Source organism: Colias croceus, chromosome Z, assembly GCF_905220415.1.
Source record: "Colias croceus chromosome Z, ilColCroc2.1".
NCBI classification, from domain to species: Eukaryota; Metazoa; Arthropoda; class Insecta; order Lepidoptera; family Pieridae; genus Colias; species Colias croceus.
The window spans coordinates 5,259,861-5,282,257 of NC_059568.1; the positions used below are offsets into that span (position 1 = coordinate 5,259,861).

Below are 22,397 nucleotides of genomic sequence, written 5' to 3' on the forward strand. Positions count from 1 at the left end.
AGTTATAGTTTACTTTTATGAATATAATTTAAACAGAGTGAAACTTCAGTCTTCAAATAAAATTTGGCATTTCTTTAAATATGCTTTTCGTCATAATGGTTTTAAACAACAACCGATCAACCACAAAATATGACCATCAATGCAACCAAAGTACGTATTTGTAGCTAGAATAACTAAAGTAGGTAATCAGCCAAGTCAATTAAAATCAAGGTTGTCAATTCGAAGTATTAAAATCAAATTCCCATCTCCAATATTTTTATTTAAAACTGATAACTTCAAGATCCATTCCAATGCCACTATCTCGAGGCCACGTCTCTTTTTTCCACAAAGCAGATATTATTTCGCAGTATTATTATAATATCCTTTGGGGAAAAAATGATAACTAAATGTTTATAGAAATGGAAACACAATAAAACATTTCATTCGCAGAGCGAGCTTTTAATTCGATTTCCTAAGAGACGAAGCGTTTATTCGATTTGTACTGGTTCAGAGCTTGTTACTGCTTCCTCGCTTATTGTGATTTCAATATTTAGAAACATGTTTATAACCTTTTGGTAATCGATATTATGTTTTATGTCCTACTATTATTTCTTTCTTGGTCTTTGTATAAGCTCAAACAATATGAAACCATAAGTATATTTTATAATTATTCTTTACACATTTCTCAATATGAAACACATTTATTCCTGTAATTAATATTATTCTCTATCATGATAATAGGTAATAATATTCTATATACCTTGTATGACCAATGGTCATTCATTAAAAATAATATATAGAATCCTTATAAAACAGTTTAAATTTAAAATACCTTATGGTTTTCTAGGTGATTTTTACATATAGTACAGTAATTTTTCAAAATACACAAAATTAAATTGCCTTTACAAGTCAAAATTCTAAGTCCAAAAAAAATTGCTATCTTATCTTAGCTATTATAACAATGATTTTGTGGAATAATTATACACAATTTTACGTCAAGTGATATTATCAGCAAACTTATTCAACATAGATTTTCATTTAAAATAGCCTACAGAATCACATAAACGAAATCTATGGGTATTGCTACTTTTGTACTGAACTAAAATAATGTTCTATTAAGAGAAAAGATAATTCCAATCACAGAAAAGAAACAGCAAAAGTATAATAAAAGATGGAAACTGAAATAATTGAATATTCTTCGTTTGCATACTGGTTAATTATGAAATCGTTATCAAATGCGCATTCAGTGTGTTAATTTTAATTGAAATTGTATTTTTTCTTTCTATCTACCTTTTCATAATATGAGGCTCTATTATTTCTTCTTGTGTTAATTAACTTTTTTTAGTATCGATAGATTGTTACTATCTGCTGCTCGTAACATGTGCAATACATTTTTTTTATATTTCCACGGTGTGATGATGTTTATTGAAATAATTTTAATGAATATACTTACCTACAACAATACACAAAACATAAAAGCTGTCTTAGGCATATTATTTAAAACTGCTTTTATTTTTGTATTTCGTATTATATATTCTTATGTAGTTGTTACTGTTCGTTAAAATGTTTAAATGTGTGTTAATTTTAATTGAAATTGTATTTTTTCTTTCTATCTACCTTTTCATAATATGAGGCTCTATTATTTCTTCTTGTGTTAATTAACTTTTTTTAGTATCGATAGATTGTTACTATCTGCTGCTCGTAACATGTGCAATACATTTTTTTTCTATTTCCACGGTGTGATGATGTTTATTGAAATAATTTTAATGAATATACTTACCTACAACAATACACAAAACATAAAAGCTGTCTTAGGCATATTATTTAAAACTGCTTTTATTTTTGTATTTCGTATTATATATTCTTATGTAGTTGTTACTGTTCGTTAAAATGTTGTCCAATCATCTCTTTTAACCTATTTAAAATGGTAATTTTATTGTCAAACATACTTTGGCTTATTTTCTATTATATTATATTATAAAACTTTACACACGACTTTCAGATTCTGTACATATTTATAAACAGTTAAAAATGTACGTCCTGCCCAACCAAAAAAATTACACAGTCTTACATAGTCAAGTTACACAGTACAAAGATATACTCCTTCTTTCGTTCAAGTTTCCCACAGAATTGTATAAAAATTTCATTACTCTTGAAGTACTCTTTCATCCCACAGACGGAGTGAGGCGCACGTCTAAGAGTATTGTCAATACTTCGGTCAGTATCCCAAACACTAGACTGGCTTTGAATTAAAAAGGATTCATGCAATTACATCATTCTTTTGATGAGTGTGCTCATTTGGTTTAATTATTTCATTTGATATAACTTTGTACTGAGCTAATGAATATGTTTCTCTGCTCCGGAAATCGGGTCTACTTCACATGACTGAATTATCAAAAATTATAGTAAGACTGGGAGGACTGGGGACTCTTTTTTTATGGAAGTGCAAGCAAACGGATAGGTGGGCAATCTTTAAGTCGTCACCACCCCCCTTGGTTAGGGTTATAGGTTATGTTACATGTATTTATGTTATTTTTCAACGAATTGTGGTATTATAATTATTATTATTTTTTCATTTACACATTTTCACAAATACAATTTAAATGTAACAGACTTATCTAGTGTGTGGTGATGGCGTTTTGTTCTCCCGAAATAACTATCACAACACAATAACATAAAACTGATGAATCATTGTAAGTTTTATTTCAGAAACTTTCTTTTAACAGAAAAAGAAAAGATAAAAATATTAAAAAAATAGTCGCATATGACCACGACTATGAGTACAGCGACATCTCTGTTAGGGTGAACGAACACAATTTCAAACGCACGGCTACGGTGGTAATGAAAGAATTTGATATAGTAGCTTACTGTGGTAGCTGAGGAAAGTATTGAACAAAGTGACATCTGTGAAGATGAGTGATCTCTACTATCAAACGTCCACGAACATTGCAGAAACATTCTAAATCAGAAGGCGCCATCTTTTTATTACCAGAAATGCAAGTATTTATTACATTTTTAGCTTTACGGACATCTATCGAATAGTGAAATTTACAATTCAGTACCGAGAAGTGAGAGTCTTCTGTCTTCATGAGGTATTAAAATGCAGTCTTCTGAATTTCATAGCGTTTTGCTGGATTCCAACTAGATTGAGCCCTGAGCAATTGCCTTTGACATCCCATTTTTGATGACCGAAAACCATTGACATTATTAAAGTTGATCTGAGCCAGCGCGCACTAGCAACTTTGTCTCCGCAACTATTTTGTATCTCCATCAATTTGTATGGGGAGTTGCGTCGCCACGTGCGCGCACTTTCATTCTAGCCCATGGGTGGGAGAGACAAAATAGTTGCGGAAGAGCTACCTAAGAGCTAGCGCCGAAACGAAAATTTCCTATTACTAATAAATACGCTATTTTTTAATTTAATAAGCAATTTTAATATTCCGGAGACATGTTTTGATATTTTTAGTGCTTTTTGCATCTAATGAAATATTTTACCTAGTTATGTAATAATTATGATTTATATAAAAAATATTATGTATATTTTATGTTACTTATTTTTAGTAGACCTTTAACATAACCCCAAACTTCACTTGTCATTCTCTAAGGCCTAGTGCGCACTACGGTTACCGCCGCGGTTTTTAACCGCGTGATATTTTGAATTTAGTAAAAAAATTCAAGCTGCCTTATTTGCGATTTTTCCACCGACTTATTTTGAACCGAACACCTGAGCCAGTGAATCATACATCCATACAAATTGACAAACTTTCACGTTTATAATTTTTGTTAGAAGGTCTATCTTATGTGCGCCTTTAAAAATAATAAAAATGTGTTGTTTTCAATTTGTGTGAAGGCTATAAAAATATGCTTTTTGTTTTCCTTTACAAAAATATGTTTTTATTTTTATAACATCTACTTTTGAAATTTTTTTACATCAAAAGATATTTGTAAATAACCCTCGTATATTATACAACACAAGAGGCAGATAAGTAAGCACCATTCTATTCGCGCGAATTATGAAGTCTCAAATCTGAAATATGTCTCAATTGGAACTTCTTACTGCGTCATATTCAGGCGAAGAAAGAAATATATATCTAGTTTTGACACGAGAGCGACAAGGATGCGAGATTCGTCAATGTAGATGCTGAACAGATTCAAAATGTCAATTGATATGAAGATATAGTTGATAATTTATATTATCATACCTCAATATTAAATTACCTTATCATGTTTTTTTTTTCATTATTTCTAGATAAATATGATGTTCAAAGATATGGATTAGGTATCTATTGTTCTAAAAGTTTCGTAAGACATAATCTTAAAAAATATACCTATCTATTTCAATTAAAAACTTATGAAACAAGAATAATTCTTTTATAATTTGACAAACAATATTCATTTGCGTAATCAAAATAACTTTTTTCCTCTATAGGTAAACATGCCCAAAATACACCGCAGTCCATTCATCAAGTTTGTCATCTAGTTTGGGTTAACCCTCTGATTCATAACACAGGTTCAAATAGACCCTTATATTATAAAGAGCAAAGTGTGGAGGGTTAACATGCGCGCGCAGCGGTCGGATACATGCGCAGTGCTGATTCTTTCTACCAACCCCCGTCATTAGGGTCGATACAGGGACTAGAATGCGTTTCGCGCATGCGACTCCCTCTATGTTGAACAATCAGGTGTAGCGATATGGCCGACAGCGAGTTTGAAGAATTTCGCCGTGTATTTGATAAATTACCACAACACATTAAGGCTCCGACGCCTTTTTACTCGTAAGTTTACGTTTACATATAAATTTCCGGCCGCCTCGCTACCTCCCTTCGAACACGCCGCGACATTGTCTCGTATGACTCCATGTTTTCCATAAGTGTTCAAGTACTGAAGTGATGTTTGTTTTAGATTAGTGCCAAATGTTGGATTTGAGGATGAATCACCTTCATCCAAGAGTGAGGAATCACCTGAAGAAGAGAAAGTGTGTGTTGGCGATACGGACGGGGTAAAGACAACCTCCGATGCATCGCCTGTCGCTCAACCTGATGTAACAGATGCACAACGCAGCCCCCGACACCAAACATTCACAAACGGCGAAAGAAGACGAAGAAAACTACCTGAAATACCGAAAAATAGGAAACGTAAGTATAATTTTTAATGTTGTCACCGGTCATTTTTGGCATAAAATCGAAGCTAGCGATTTCATTTTAGCACCTGCGCTCTAGCAATGGTATTTTAATATTTATGAAATTTATATTTTCTTGGTACAAATGCAATGCAATGTCTTAAAATAATGTGTTTTTATCATACAGGAACATTTGGGAATAGATAAAATAATTTTTGATGGATTTTTGAAATATATTATAATTTATGCAACCCTTGACGTACATAGACAAGATAAAATTTATTGCCAACCCTAATATTTCATATAGGGATAGCCAAAATCAATACGTGTTCGGGCTAGTAATGGTCGACCCGTCGCGATGCACTTATAGGTGAAAACGTTTATGGATCCGTATCCATAATTACCAAAAATATTACTATGAATATATTGCCATTATGATTTAAAAGAACTGTATAAAGTGTTTGTTTGATAACGTTATCACTATTACACAACGGGTACTTCAAAAATCCTTTCAAAATGGCCTCCCTTATATTTTAACTTCCTGTTAGTAAGGTATGCTTTAGTTTATATCGAGTAGGTACTATAAAATTGCTTAACGAGGCGAATAATGCAAAACAGTAACATAATATTATGTAAAGATAATCGCTTTCTTAATGTATTATGCAATGTACTCTTGAAGTTTAAGGCTTAAACCTCATCTACTATAAGAGTTACTTATTCCGATATGCTATCGAAGGGCATCTTATCTAAAATAAACAATCTAGCCTAGATCTTGTTTTGTTCTAGACATTTTTTTTATTTCAATCATGGAACTTATATTATCATAATTTGCTAAATTATTAGTTGATCAGTCTCACTAGCATCGTTTAATCTAATGATAGGAATGTATTTTTCTGTTTTTATTTCATTTTGGAAAATTATGAAAATTTCCATCGACATCTTTGTTACGAAGTGCGCGGCAGTCGAGTTTTGGAATTTTCCACTCATAAGAAAATTTTACACGAAATCAATACAGAGAGACAACCTGAAGTTTGATATTCGCCATTTCGCTTCCGATGGAATATTGATTCTCGCCCACTTGTTGAATTCGAAGGAAGCTGTATCCGAGAAGATTTATATCTCATATACGCAGTTTCTCGCGCAATAGGTGCTCGTTAGTTGTCCGAACAACTAATTTAGAGCCCTTTTCTTAGTAATTAGTTTGGACATTCATATTTTAAATATGTTTGTGCCATTTTCTTGTGGAAAGCGATGCCGCTATGGAAAATAGGTACGGATAAGCAAGTTGTTTGGATTTAACTTAACTAAATATTATATGTAATTAGTTTATAAATTAAACTATAATAAGCAGTTATAAACCTAATTAATGCGGATAAGTAAATATAATTGACTAAATCTTTTCACAAACGAAGCACTTCCTTATCGCAATGGGTTACTAAAAGCTACCTGATTTAATTAAAACATAATCTAGTGTAGATCTCATTTTGTTTTAGCCTTTGTTTATTACTTCAGTCAGATCAATTATGTCGGCATTTTCAATCTAATTTTTATTGTTGCATCAGTTTCGTCATCTAATCAAACTTAATCATTCGAATACCTAATAGGTACTTGTACTTTTCTATTTTTGAACAGAAACAAGAATTTTCCGTTTATGAAAACATCGCCCAAATAAAATCTCTGTAGTTAACGAAAACATTCAGTTATTCTCGAATTATTTTCCCAAAAATGTAATCAAAATCAATACACTGTACAACCTGAAGTATGACTTGCATAAAACTTCACACGTGAAATTGCAGTTTGATGTGCGCCATTTTGCTTTGATGTAATATCGATTTGCGCCCACTTGTTGATTTTGCGCGGAGCTGAGATGAAATCTCATATTTTCAGTTTCTCTCGTTGTAATTATAAGCTCCTTGGTCCTGCGGAGAGCGATTTTACTGATAACTCATTATCAGTAAATTTAGATTTCATAATATCATGATCATGATTTTGAGCTATTTTACTGATAATGAGTTCAGATTTCATAACATGTATTTAACACGGGTTGCCATTTTGTTTTGCGACGCGCCGTAACTAAGGAAATTATACAAATGGGTATGGCTTAGTTAAGAGTCTGGATAAAAAATTTATATTCAATAAATAAATTCATAGAAGTAATGAAGCAAAATACTTCAAGAGTTTGCGACCATTTTTGCATCATTGATTGCATACCCAAAACAAGCTTTTGTAGCATCTTCTTCCGATTCCCGTGCAATTTCTTAGACTATTTTGGTTTTTCAGCGAACTTAGTGCCAGGTAGTCAACCGGCCTCGCTCGCTGACGAACTAGGAGCATTAACTGGCCTTCTTGTACGACCAGGGGGCCAAGGGCGACCTTTGCTGGTGCTCAAGTGTGGCTATCTCTTGGATGAAGACTCCAGTCCTGACTCCGAAAGACTGCAGAGCCTTGGCGATGTGGACAGCGGGCACAGTACAGCTCATTCACCCATTGACACGGGGCCAAAGAGCCTCTCGCCAACGCCGCTACAGCAAAATGGTAAGAACAACACACATTCATAAGGATTTCTTTTACTTTTCTTGATAAACACTTCAACATAGAGTTGTCATTTTGGTGCACTGATCGTAGAGATTCAAATATAGAGGATTTATTTAGTGATAAGTTGTGACTGCTGTTGATATGTTGTATTTTTTAAGTAAGAAACCTGCATACAAGGAGTAAACAATCTAGAAGCATAAAATATAGTTATTTTATGAAAACATGGCAACATGATGGCATCAAATTAAGGAAACATAAACTAAGCTTTAATCATGAGAGTGTGCAAATACATAAATTACATCATTCAAATACTTAATATACATAAAAATACATCCATTTCGTATACAATCATATTGGCATAGAAACAAAAATATCATACAAACAAAAACAAAATTAACATTGTGGACCTACAAACATTAAATTTCAATTCACGTTATGAGAGCTTACTCTCCATAATATTATAATCTGAAGACACTAATTGTAAAGAAATGTCCAAGACTACCGAACTGATTTGGATCCAACTTGAATTTAGCGAAGTTTATAGAAAAAATACCAACGGACCATAATAAAAATTGACCTAACTCTGATCCTGTTAATAACCTCGACCCGCTAACGCTGTTTCACCATCTAACGATGCGAGAAACGGCTCCGAATAACCGTCGCGTGCAACCGCCGTGCGAAATAAGATGCGCGCGAACGTCGCGTGCGCGTGAACGTCGCGCGTGAACATCGCGCATGAATGACGCGTGCGCGTGAACGTCGCGCGTGAACGATGCGAGTAGACACTGCGAGTGACCGCCGCTTGCAAACGACGCGAGTGAATGACGCGTGTGAGTACCGCGCGGAATCGCAGCGCGAGGACGCCGCGCGCTACCGCTGCGCGCAGGCGCCGCGCGATTCCGCAGCGCATGAATTCGCGATTCGTGTGAACTACGCGTGTGAACGATACGTTTAACCAAAGTGCAACCGCGGCATGTGAACGCCACGTGTAAACGCCGAGTTTAAATGCCACATGTGAATATCCCGGCAGGCAACTGCAGCAACCACGTGAGTAGATAAAAAGAACAGAGACAATTAATGTTCATACAACTATCCGAATCGGTTGTACTACAACAAGCACGCGATTTACGTGTGCGTGACCACTGGTCGCTTGCCGTGCACGCGGCTCTCCTCAGGAACGCCGTTTATGCAGAAATTTTTCCTTTTTGTATGTTAGTCGCAAGTTTTGATAATATTTTTTCGTAAAAACATGGTATTTCAGTATTTTGATAATAGAGTACAAAAAGTACCTGGGTGGAGATTAAATTTGGTGCAAATTTGCGAGTTTAGAATCCAATATCAAAATAATAGGAAGTAATGCTTAGATTAATAACTGACTGTTCGTGTTTAACACTAGTTTTAAAATATCAGATTGGACATGTCACCGATTGGTAGATAATTATGGGGAAAGTATGGGGATATGTAGATATGTCGTGGCCATATCGTAGATTTGCTCATTTCATGAAATGGCCAACATAGTTTGATCAGATCGTTAAATCGTCAACGTTTCACGATTTGGTCATCGACATTTGGCCAGATCGTATAAAATATAGGTTAGGTTAGACTTTAATAAGCAACGCACGAGCCGAGTGAGCAAAGCGAGCGTGCCGCGGCAGCGGCCGGCGAGTGCCAGAAGCGAATCGCTTTTTAAATAAAAACCGGCCAAGTGCGAGTCGGGCTCGCGCACAAAGGGTTCCGTAGCAGCAAATATAATAAACTTATTATGTCAATTTATACACCTGGTGAATGGAGCCTAAACTCTCCCGATATTTTGCCTTGTACTTTTATGTATGAATATTAATATTAATGGCGTATTGCTTGAATAAGCTAATATTTCTCGTAAAAAGTACCTACATTATAAAGATTTTATATCATCGCGGATTTTTAAAGGTGTACAATACTGTAGTATATTTTTTGATCTATCTTATAAGGTTCAGCCATCGTTTTCAGTGTAAGCACAATAACTTAACCAAAATTACAGTTAAATCAACCTATCTCAAAAACTATAAGAGATACTTTGATCAAACCAAAAATCGTTGAAAGAGTTAATTAGCATGCATCACCTCTATTTTTTTTAGAATTTTATACCCCGTAGTTATAAAAATAGAGGGGGGGGGACATACTTTTTACGACTTTGAGAGCTGATATCTCAAAAACCGTTCACTTTAAGAAAAATGTTTTTTAGAAAACTTTATATCATTTTAAAAGACCTTTCCATTGATACCCCACACGGGTATGTACATCGAAAAAAAAAATTTCATCCCTCAGTTACATGTATGGGGGGCCCCACCCCCAATTCTTTTTTTTACTATTTAGTGTCATATTTTTGTAGCGGTTCATACAACACATATTCCCATCAAATTTCATCACTGTAGTACTTATAGTTTCCGAGTAAATCGGCTGTGACAGACGGACAGACGGACAGACGGACAGACGGACATGACGAAACTATAAGGGTTCCGTTTTTGCCATTTTGGCTACGGAACCCTAAAAAGAAACAAAAATGGTCGCATTTCGTGAAATGGCCATCCACGTTTGGCCAGATCGACGATCTGGCCAAATGTGGATGACCAAATCGTGAAACGTTGACGATTTAACGATCTGGCCAAACTAAATTAGTCATTTCATGAAATGAGCAAATCTACAATATGACCACGACAGATACATTATTTTTAACATATCTCGCAATACGACAGGTTGAACTTGAAGTTTATATACCTTGGAGGTAGATGGCGATATAAGCATTAAACTAGTACAACTGCCTCCTAAAGGGTGGCGCTAACATGCGCTTTATCTGAAAATTTAGCTTCACGTCACGTGATGGCTTAATTGATAAACAATAAATTTTATATCGCGCCCTCTATTATCTTATTTCAGAACTATATATAGTTCCGAAACGCGAATATAGAAGGCGATTGTCGATTGTCGTATTCCGAAACTGCAGCCGGCTGGATAGGTTGAGCTTCAAGTTTACAAACAGTTGAGATAGATGGCGATGTAAACATTAAACTAGTACAACTGTTTCCTAAAGGGTGGTGCTAATATTTACTTTAGCTGAAGGTCCTTAAGTGATGGCTTAGTCGATAAACAATAAATTTTATTCCACGCCCTCTATGATCGCGTTGCAGAAATACCAATTTCCATTACGCAATCATAGGGTGCCCTCTAGGATCGCAATTACGTATACACCTGAAGCTTAAAAAGGTCAAGCTTCAGGTGAATTCATATCACTATTGCCCAATAGATGGCGATGTAAACATTAAACTAGTACAACAGCTACCAATGAGTGGCGCTATCATACAGTTAAGGCCTGAATCGGGTAGAATCCCCTTTTGATACCGAAAATTAACTCTAGTTATAACCGTTTTTCTTCTTAGATTCTTTATGTACATATCTAAAAAAAATGTATATTATAGTTTCGAATATGATAAAGGGCATGGTTGTTTTAATTTGTTTATTTTACAATCAGGTTTTTTGGAAAAAAAATCATGAACTGAGGTCGATTTTTGTACTTTAAACCAAAACGCTAAGTCAATATAATGTCTATTATTGTAGTGTTTTTACAGTGTGTTTATGAAATTGAAACACAGGGCATGGTTGTTTTAAATTTTGATTCAATATCCAAATATCTTTTTAAATAATTTTTATACGTACTTTTACTACGATAGATTCGCGCCGGTCCCCCGATTCCGCCTAGTAAATCATCGCCAAGGTCGCTAGCCCCTATTAACGCCTTAAGCTAGAAATACCCTAACCCAATAGAAACTTAGGAGACAATAATTCAAGAACGCCTGAGACATAAGAAATTTGGTTAAGGAGAGTGAAGACATTATCAGTCATAATGTCTTCAAAATCTCAGAGAAACTGAAAATTTACACGACCTGAATATGACAATGTAATCATATTTCAAGCTGAGCAGTGCTGGCTTAGTGGTGAAATCCTCGAAACTCAATCGAAAATGTTGATGATTTTTGATAAGTAAAATTAATTTTAAAAATTTCTACTTATTTTTTATATCACCACTGCTCGCAATGGTGATAGGACACACAAAATTGACAATGACGGTGATTGTGATGTGCCATCCAGTCTAAAGAAGATTTTAATTCATCTGGAATATGAGCATATTATAAGCTTTCAAATGTCTAATTCACATTGTACCTATACACTTAACTGACCCAAATCTTAAAGGTCAAGGTAGTATAAACAGTGTTTACTGTGTACACCGTACATCCTTCGAGTCGTCGGATAAGAACCAACTACCTAAATCAATTTTTGCAATCCATATTCTTAAAATAAATCCCGTTTTTTTACCCGACTACGGCAAAGCAAATGGGGGGTTATGATTTTGACAGGCTATGTATGTATGTATGTATGTTCATCTGTTCCCTCGTAACGTCTAAACTACTTATCAGAATTTGACAAATGACATATCATTAGAAGCGTCTTAATTGTCCGCTGGTTACATATAGGCTATATGGGGTTTCACAAAATCTAATGTGGCGTCCTCTATCGGACAAAACATACAAAGTAAAAAAATAAAGTTAAGATAAATATCCCGTGTTTAGTATCATTTGAAAGCGCTTTCCTTTAAAGGAAAGGCGTAGTCACACGTTACATAATATACCTATCTACCGTAGCACTTCAACAACGTGTGACTACGCCTTTCCAAACATGAAATTATTTATCTTTACATAGTGGAATATTGCATACTTCAGAATAGTATTGTTTAGGTAAATATTATGTCTATAATTTTTTTGCAAAAATTTTTAGGTTTTATAGCCCATGTGGCCATATCCTAACACAATCACTTTTTAATACTGAAACAAATGCATCAAGCTTTCTTTATCCACTAAATATACAAAGATTATTTGGCAAAAACCCCTTTACACTTCCAGTAAAGATCATAATTTTAACTCTCTTTCATTTCGATGTTCTTTCTTTCACAGATTGCCATCACTTTCGCCTTGAAAAATTATGAAGTGACCTTAAAAATGACTTTTACATTATCAATCTAACCGATAAATTGGCTTTATATTAGCCCTATGATCTTGTTATTAGTAAATAATTTATAACTTCTGGTAGAAATAAAACAAACACGTACATATACATGTCATAGCCGCTGTTCGAGCGTTCATCATCCAAATTATTGAAAAAAAGAAAAAAAATTAAACATGTTCAAAATCTATCATAAAGAAATATTGTGTTATTTTATGTTTTGTATATTTTTTTAATTGAGGTTGTGAAATAAAGATATTTTTATAAGCCTCTATAAGTACCTCAAACATTATTATCATGACTTTATAGACATACCACACGAGTATTAACCATACAGTCATACACACTGTGCAATAAATAAGGATTATTAATAATACCGTGTTTTTCCATTTTGATATTTATATGCAAACTTGCAACTGAACTGAAAAAAAGAAACTATGACATTGTTCAACCGTTTAACTGTTAGTAAAATTCTTCTTGGTAAAATTCAAATCGCCGTGTATCATATTATTATTGTGTGTGTTATGTGCTTGTACTGGCGGAGGAGAGTACCAAATGTTCCGCTTCGTTCTTACTTCTAACTCGTGCTCTTTCTTACCCGGTCCGAGCCTCACCGCACATACGTATAGGATGCGGTACAGCGGTTGCGGTCAAGCTAAAGTGGGACCGATTTACGCGGTTGTATGAAGCTTTGTCTCTGTAATATTTATTTACTCATGTGGACATGCTGTAATTGTCGCCATAACTCCTTACATGTTTAAAACAATATTGTTTACCGACATCTCTATGGTTGAGTTACAGAACTATGAGAGCATGTTTAACTTTATGTGTGTACATACCGTGAATGTATTAGTACAGCTATTCCCCAATAGATGGCAGTGTAAATATTAAACTAGTACAACTGTTGTCTAGTAGGTGGCGTTGGTGACTTTAACTAACTTTTTTAAAATAACGTTTTATGATTTCATCTGACCGACCGACTGACTGATTTAATTGAGCGGGCGGGAATTTTAATTATTTTTTGAATCTGAGAAAATACAAACTGCAAATGTATTAAAATTTCTAATATCACTAAAAAGTATCCTATTGCCTGGATTTCCTTAATTTCATGGTAAAGCGGAAGGCGAAAATTGTAATGGTATTTTTTCTAGAAGTATTTGAAGGACTGCTTGTGATTGTATGCAGGTTTTTTTCACTAGACTTATTGTTAATGCTCCTTTTCGTTTTAAATTATTATTGATTTTCCTCCCCAGTGTCACCATCCTCCAGTTGTAGTATTAGCGGCATCAACTTCGCTGGAAACATGACTACTGTCCCACACAGCCAACTAGAAATGCTTGAAGCTACGCACAGAGGCTTACATAAGTTCAACCCCCGACACCATGACGAAATAGAGGTCGAAATCGGCGATCCTATTTACGTCCAAAAGGAAGCTGAAGACCTATGGTGTGAAGGTAATAATCCATTGAAAGTAATAAACTAGTTACGAGTTGTTCTGTCTTACTTCACGTTTAAACTTTTAACATAAGTAGTAGCAGTAAAATAAAAATAACAAATTACGTAACTAGACGTAACTATAATGCGCTTATAATGCGTATCTAAATCTGAAATTTTTGGCACTCTGACAAGTTACAAAATTTTGAGCAATTCCTTTTTTTTAGGGGTAAATTTACGAACTGGCCAGCAAGGCATTTTTCCATCGGCCTATGCCGTTGACATGGACTACAACGACTTCGATCCAGCCAATGCCAAAGTTAAACGCGAGAGATATTTATTGGGGTGAGTATAATATAAAGTGCATATATAAACTATTATTACTATTATAACTTTTTAAAATATTTGACTTCAATGATTGATACATATTATCCAGATTCCAACTGTTGCAATTCTATCGTGTTTTTAAGCTATTGCATAGCTTCTATCGCGGGCCTTGAGCGCGGGGACCGAATCGAGAAATTCCGTAACGAAAAACCTCACGCTCCCCCACTCCGACGGGCGGAGGTGTGGCTTGAAAGTGTGGAGGAAGGAAGGTGGAATTCCTCCATCGAAAAAGGAGGTTTCTCGACCAGTCTACTCGACTGGCCGGCCGAAGATATTTTGGAAGCTAATTTTAATCAGAGATCATCAGCTTATAGATTAACAAATTCCCACAAAAAAGTAAAAAAGGACCACACCAAAACTTCACTTTATTTTGCCTTATAATTCATAGATAGTTAAATTCTAGATATCGAGAAGGTTATTTTCTCGAGTTAAATGTGTGTCCTCTTTAGGTACATGGGGTCTGTCGAAACTCTCGCTCATAAGGGCACCGGTGTAGTGTGTCAGGCAGTGAAGAAAATAGTTGGTGACTCAAATGGTGATATTGGCGCTCAAGCTTGCATTCTAGAAGTTTCGGACCAAGGCCTCCGCATGGTCGACAGATCTAAACCAGATGTGAGTGATAGATTATAATTTTTTACTATTTCTAATTTATTGTGACTTTGAGTGATTCGAAATGAAACGTAAAATATAAAAATGGTCTATTTTCAACCGATAAAAAAAAGTTTCGGTTTATTGGTGATTTTATGGTGTTTTTATTTGACAGCAGTTTATTTTTTTATAATTATACATAAGATTCATTTGGTTTCTTACTTAAATTTTTTTTATATTTCGTTTGTTTTTTTTTATTATTTTTATTGAAATCAAACAACTATTCGTTTTTTTTTTCTTTAATTTTCCTTTTTTGATTTACATATTTTAACAGAGGAGTCGGAACACACCTTGCATCGATTACTTCTATTCGTTGAAAAATGTTTCGTTCTGCGCCTTCCACCCTCGTGACCATCGATATCTCGGCTTTATTACAAAACATCCAACGTTGCAAAGGTTCGCATGTCACGTTTTCCGCGGTCAGGAATCGACACGGCCTGTGGCCGAAGCAGTGGGGTAATTGATGATTTTTATATTATTAATTCAATTGTGTGCATTTTTTAATTGCTTTATAGATAGATATAGCTTTTGCCGATAATAATACCGAGTGAGTTGGTACGGACCTGGTTGTACAATTATTTGCAAAAATCAAGTTTGAATGTATGTTTGATTTTTAAAAGTAATTCCTTATTAAAAATCCCCTATTATTTTATGATATTGGCAACATAAAATATTTATTTCTAACCTATTCACTCGATTACAACGCCTTTATTATGGGCATATATTAGTTATCGTAGCTCCGAAATCCAATTTAGATTTTGTTATTGCACATAAAGTAGAACTGTTTTGCGTATATAGCATTGCATATTCTTATATTCCTACACTGGAGTGATGAAGCACGCGTATTAAAAAAATAGATTTTTTTTAATTATTTATATAGTTCATTAAATAAATATTTAAATAGAAAATCCAAGGGTAACTAGGTAAGGTTAAGCAAGTAACACTAAGGGTTCCGTATAAATAAGCAAATGGAAAACAATTATATACTTTTGTTAGGGCAGCAAAAGCCTCTCAAAAATATATCTCTGAAAACAACGGTCAAGTAAACTAGGAAGTTTCGCGAGCCTGGCGACGTAAGAACGAAATAATAGCCAGTAAAGACTCAGTAATAGGTTCCTGTTTTTGACCCAACCTTAAGACTAATCATGCTTTTATTAAAGCAAAAGCATCCATCAGCCTTTTTATACACAGTTAAATTTTGAATATTTGATTAGGTGTAATTTTGCACTAAGGGCATGTGCTCCCGAACCACGTCTTACAGACATAAATGGCAAAGCCGTATAGCTGGTCTAAAGATGTCACTTTCCCATACTGGAAATAATGCTGCTATTTCTTTTACTTGGAAAAATACCATTCACCCTCTGAGTGACCTCCAGATCCACAAAGATGGCATGCGTTTTTTCAGCTTGAGCTTAAAGTTCTTTGTCAAAATACTTTTATATCCCTCTAAAAGTTGGACTTATTAGGCGTTCCTTCAAAAGTATGAGAATCAGTCTCAATTGTTGTAGAAAACTACTACGGTTCTTTATTTCAGGTTGATGTAACCTAATAATAATTGTTTGCGATCATCTATAGAGAACCCAAAATTTGATACCAATTTAATTTAATAATCCACACCAAATGATTTGTTGCAAATATTTTTATTTTTAACTGAGTACTTTTAAACATTGCATCAAAAACGTCCACCTTTTCCTTTGTTTTATTATAAAAATATGTAATTTCCGGGCAGTAGGTAGTAGTATTTATTATAATAGAAGATAATCACGGATCACTAAAGTTGTTGGCTTTAAACAAAGTCAGTCGCGTGTCGTTTTTGTAATGTCACCAGGTACAAGGTATTCTCCTTAGATGTGATGTTTTTTGTCTATTATGACGTCGTTGATTCAGAGATTACCCCAGAATTCGCTTACCATTCCAGGTAATTGGACTACCTAAAAAATTGGTTGTCTGTAAAGTCGTGTCTGTAAAAACGTGATAACGTCCGATTGTGCTTCTTTGTCGTTCGTTCCGCGCTCTCGCTCGCACTTCAAGCCTTACATGGAACGCCTCAGAGCGAGGTAACGCCGCAGAGTCATGTTTTTTCGTGCGTGCAGGCGGCTCTAATTATCTAATTATAAGACGTTGTCACGTCAAAAAATTGCATCCTGTACTTTTATTGCATCGATCGCTAGGGTCAATTATATGCATGAAATCTCTCTAACTTGTATCCGTCCTGTATATAATTGTGTCCACTTTATGCTAATAATAGTATTGGAATTTACGAGTATCATTAGCCCGTATGTCCAGTCTTCAAAGTAAGGTAAATGAAAATGACAAGTAAGTAATTTTTCCTAAGGTCCAGTTTTAGAATCTTATAGGAATCAGTAGTGTATATATTATTATATACTAGCTATTAGCCAGAGGCTTGCTCACATAGCCTAGATAGCCCATTTATTACCCTTTAGGGGACATATTCCATAATCGGTAGGTACCTAGTGCTCATTTAGGATATGAAATATAATCATCCAATCTTCTGCTTTAAATTTTCAAGCAGCTTTATATATAATATTTTATGTATATACAGGGTGTGGCGTAATTAATAGATAATATCATAGTGACTGCAGGTAGACCACGTCGCGTCGTGGCAGTTTTGAAAATTCTGTGTTTTGTAAGAGTCGTCGAGATATTTTCGTTATTCAAAAAATTTACACTTGCCAATCTTTCTTTTGGTGAGATTCCAAATAAGATTCCAAACGAAGGATTTTTTTTAATCTGGTTTATTTCAAAGGGCGCATGCATAGTTTTTTTGACAATTTAAACAGCTCGATTTTCATGTTTTTTTTACGGAACATAATATACTGCATAAGAAATATTCTTATCTGAGCCGACAGAACGTCCTCTACTTGCAATTACTATATTTTCCACTCAAGCTCTAACAAACAGTGAAACATAATATTTAACAGACTAATATTTTTTTTCTTTTTTATCCCATGTAAAAAATCCCATTTTTATCCTATTCTCAATTTCAATGTTTAACATCTATTCATTAATTAACAATATATTCCTATAAAAATGTAGGAATGAATTTTTCGTATTATTAGTCATTTTTTACTAAGAAGCTTAGAAAAATTACAGTCTTACCTAATAATTATTGAGTGACTGATTGCATTATTTACTTAATGATTGATCCCTTTTTTGGAATATAAAATCAATGATGTTTTTATTATAATATTATTTATTTAGGGATTTTTGTACTAGCGGTCCGCCCAGGCTTCGTCATTTTGTGTTTACACCTAATAAAAAATAAAATTTATTTATCAACGCTACTAGCGTTTTTTAAAACTCAATTTTACTGATCGATAGATTTTTTTTTCATAATATATAGTTTATTCATAATTTATCCATAGATCATCTTATATTAATTTAAAAATACATAGTTAAAAAAATATTAAATTTTAAAAATGCCTGCTTCATTTATATTATTTTTAATAGTGCTTATTTAATAATTTTAAATGATCAAATTATATTGTCTCTTTAATAATTAGCCATAGCCAGTACGTTTATATATTTTTATTTATTCCTTATTCTACCACTCCAGTTACTTCAAATATGCGCAAAGCGAATGTGTATTTTTTTTTTTACTTTATTCTTTTTACAAATGTCTCCTATAAAATGACGATCGTATATTTTGAGATTCTATATTAATTATAAAATAATATACATAGTCTTTTTACACATAATATTATGTGATTTATGATAAATTATGTGATATTAGTCCATTGAAAATATACAATGACGGTTGCTTTTCTCAACTTCTGAGCGATAATCTTAAAAAAAAAAACTTCTCAAATATCATCGTAAAAAGACCTGAAGAAGAATGTATAAGAAAAGTCTGATTTTATTTTATTTTACTCTCAGATAAAACTTTAAAAAAAAATATTATTTTTAGTTAAAACTTATTTGTATGATGCGTGAAAATAGGCGTAACTTCGAGTTCGCGTAAAACGGGGTAGCGTAAGTCGGGATACTACGATACAAAGAAAGTTGAAGACTTAGTTACAATTTCAAATTTTATCAATCAAATTTTCTGAAGTTATTTTCGGAAAAAAAGCGGGTAATCCTTTTTTCAAGGTGGCAGTCAAACTTGAAATTTTGAAGTTAAGCAGAATCTTTTAAAAATAAGTAGAAACTAATCCCTGCTACACATAAAAATTACGTCTTCTCAGAAACGCAAGGTAAAGCCTAATAAGTAACATTTCAATGAACTATTTAGATGTCAACGTCTTTTAAAACATCCCTCAGCCCAGCGATTGTGTCTTATAGTATCTAATCTAACATTGTAACCGACCTAAATGAGCATACTTAGTTATTTTTGTGCCATACTATGTGATTCTAAGGTCTAATAAATATGTCCTTCTTTTATTGTGTTATGATTTGTCGTTAATTAAATCGGGTTTAATTCACCCAGCGTTTTAAAAACGAGTAATTTTTTTTGTATCAAACTTATTTTTTGCAAATATAGATGTATTCATATCAAGGTCCATTTAGTAATAAACGAAAATAAGACGAGCTTTGTAAAAAGAAAACAAGTTAACATAACATAAAATGTTTAATGTTTACTGCTCGTAAATCTTGTTAACAACTTACTCGGTATTATATGTCTATGTTATTATTTATGGATAGATGTGGAAATAAAATTTAATAATCAGTTCTTTTTTTTCAGGAGGGCATTCCAGAGGTTTTACCAGAAGTTCATAGAGACAGCTTACCCGATCGAAGACATTTACATAGAGTAAAGAAGGATAACGGCAAACAAGTTTCACGGATAGTTAGCGTATTCCTGTGTTACAATGAAAGGCAAGAGATAATACGAATTAAAGTGTGCTTTTTCCTGTATTTTAATTGTTCATTTGCTTGGGAAATCCTTCGATTACAACGCTAAAGGTGTATTGCGCTAAACATCTGTGGAATTTATAAAATCTTTAAACTCGCTGTCGAAACCTACGTCGCCTTCAAACTTAAATGTATTCATATTGTATTATATAATATAATATATAAAAATATAATTATCTAAATTTTAATTCATCGATAACAATAATATCACGCCTTTCGCGCCTTGCTTTACCTAAATATTCGTATATTTAAAAAACAGTAATATATAACGCGAATTCAATATTAGTATACTTAGACCTTATGATACATTCGATTCCTTTGATGATTGCCCAATATTAACAATAAAATTGTATTTTGTCAGGTTTTTTTAGTTTATTTTCCATTTTCCCCAAATACTGACGAAAAGCGTAACAGAATCTTAAATACTGTGATATATATGAAGTTTTTTTTTCGGTGTAGGTGAAACCACTTATTCTTTAATTATCGTGACTTTAAACATGATCTATTACGTTCTATTCATTATTAGAAATTAAAAATCAACTCGTAATTTAATAATTTATACAGTATTAATAATTATTAACTTGATCGTAGACGTTCTAGATTAGAAATGTTGGAACACGTCAAATCAATTACTACCTACACCATTATTATATTGTAAATTAATTTCAATTGTAATTCTAAGGTTATATTACATAAGACACTTTTTGTATACCTTAAGTTATTTCAATTAATTTAGTTTTATATTATTTTAATAAAGAGGATAATATTTATTATATTGTGTTTGATATTTTACCTTTTTCGGCTCTTTCATTCTTCGTTCGAAATATGAAGTATTTATAACATATTTCCGCGGATTACAAAATAAAACAAAAATATTATATTTACGAAAAAATACAAAAATTGTCTTTGAAATAGATCCTTTGGCAATAAATTTGTCTTGTAAATATTTAATTATTGAATTGTTTGCATTTACGTAGCAATAAAATAAATGCGTAAATCTAATATATTAACATGATATTATAAAGAATATAATTATGTTTTTTTCGTAGTATGTAATGATTTCAACGAGTAGAAAATAAAAGTATATTTTCACATGAAATTTTTGTATATCACTCAAAACTATTATGAAGTTAATATGGACGCTACGTAAATGTAATCTATGTAAATAACACGAAATATACCTAAATTAAACATTTGATGCATTATCAATACGAAGCAAATCTGTCAACAAAGCTGTCTTTGAGTGCTGTGACTCAACGGATGATAGAATATATTTATTTTTCCAGTTCTTCATAGCGAATTTGAGATAGTGTTTAATAAGGCATTTAAATATATTAAGTGGGACTGAACCTATGTGTTTTATTGTAGATGTAACGCCCTTGAATTCGGTGAATTCGAAATCTTCCACGATTGACGTTTGATGCGTATAACGATAACGTTTTGAGATTTTTAAGGCAAGAAGTTTTGTTTTCTCAAACTTAAGCTATTGCATAGCTTCTATCGCGGGCCTTCAGCGTGGGGACTGAATCGAGAAATTCCGTAACGAAAAAACCTTACGCTCCCCACTCCGACGGGCGGAGGTGTGGCTTGAAGGCATAGCATGCAATAGCTTTACCGCGGCAGTCCCCGAGTGCTACACGTCGTTTTATAATTTAAGTTTTACAACATGACTTAAATATATTATATTATTATGTTTAATATGTTACTGTTTATTCACAGCTGCTGCCAATGCTTAATATTTTTTATGCGCAGCAGAAGGAATGTCTAGTAGGTATGATATGTATTTTATATTACAATTGTTATATGTTTATTAAATTGATAATAAATGAACTATATATATAATATTATTTATAATTATATAAAAATACTCCACTGTCTTATTTTTGCAAATTTAATTATCTTGATTTGTTATTTCTTAATTTAATATCTAATTTTAACAGTACTTACACAATAGATGGCGCGCGGTGTGTCCCTTAATACACATAAAACTGATATAATAGAATAAATTCGATTGCTCTGGCGGGTCACGAGTGGCTGAGTTGGTCAGGCATCCGCCCCGGAATGGCGCGAAAGGATGCGGGTTCGAGTCCCGCCTCGTGATCGAATTTTTTCTATACTTTATAAATTTATATTTATAAATTATATTTTATGTACTAATTGACCTATTTTAGTACTTAATTCTAAGTTCACGGTCATACTTGGAGGAGACCTCAATGTAAAATAATATTATTATCTACTAACGAATTTGAGCATGCTTATCCATAAGAATGAAGACAATATAATTATTTTTTATTAAATTTAAAATAAAACTTTCCTAGGGCGTACTGGGCGTACTAGGGCTACTGCGTATTTTGTAAAATTGGGAACGAAATAAACTCTTTTTTTTTTC

General features: G+C 33.3%; 1 protein-coding gene across 2 annotated transcripts; it reads left to right on the top strand.

Moving 5' to 3' along the window:
- Positions 1-4,612: 4,612 nt before the first annotated feature.
- LOC123705348 (JNK-interacting protein 1) lies at positions 4,613-21,357 on the top strand. Of its 2 annotated transcripts, none has more exons than XM_045654091.1 (8): positions 4,613-4,754; positions 4,882-5,114; positions 7,379-7,633; positions 13,921-14,121; positions 14,329-14,446; positions 14,938-15,100; positions 15,411-15,592; positions 19,839-21,357. In XM_045654091.1, exons 1-8 carry the CDS (start codon positions 4,672-4,674, stop codon positions 19,909-19,911), a joined length of 1,308 nt encoding a protein of 435 aa, XP_045510047.1. In that variant the 5' UTR covers positions 4,613-4,671; the 3' UTR covers positions 19,912-21,357. The 2 variants fall into 2 exon arrangements, with proteins under 2 accessions (XP_045510047.1, XP_045510048.1); XM_045654092.1 differs by having other exon boundaries at positions 7,457-7,633.
- The last annotated feature ends 1,040 nt before the right edge of the window (positions 21,358-22,397 follow it).

Excerpts from the sequence above, each read along its gene's own strand:
- LOC123705348 (XM_045654091.1), top strand. The coding sequence starts at position 4,672 with ATGGCCGACAGCGAGTTTGAAGAATTTCGCCGTGTATTTGATAAATTA. Across the intron at positions 4,755-4,881 it reads GCTCCGACGCCTTTTTACTC|ATTAGTGCCAAATGTTGGAT; the intron begins GTAAGTTTACGT and ends TGTTTGTTTTAG. Across the intron at positions 14,122-14,328 it reads TGAAGACCTATGGTGTGAAG|GGGTAAATTTACGAACTGGC; the intron begins GTAATAATCCAT and ends CCTTTTTTTTAG.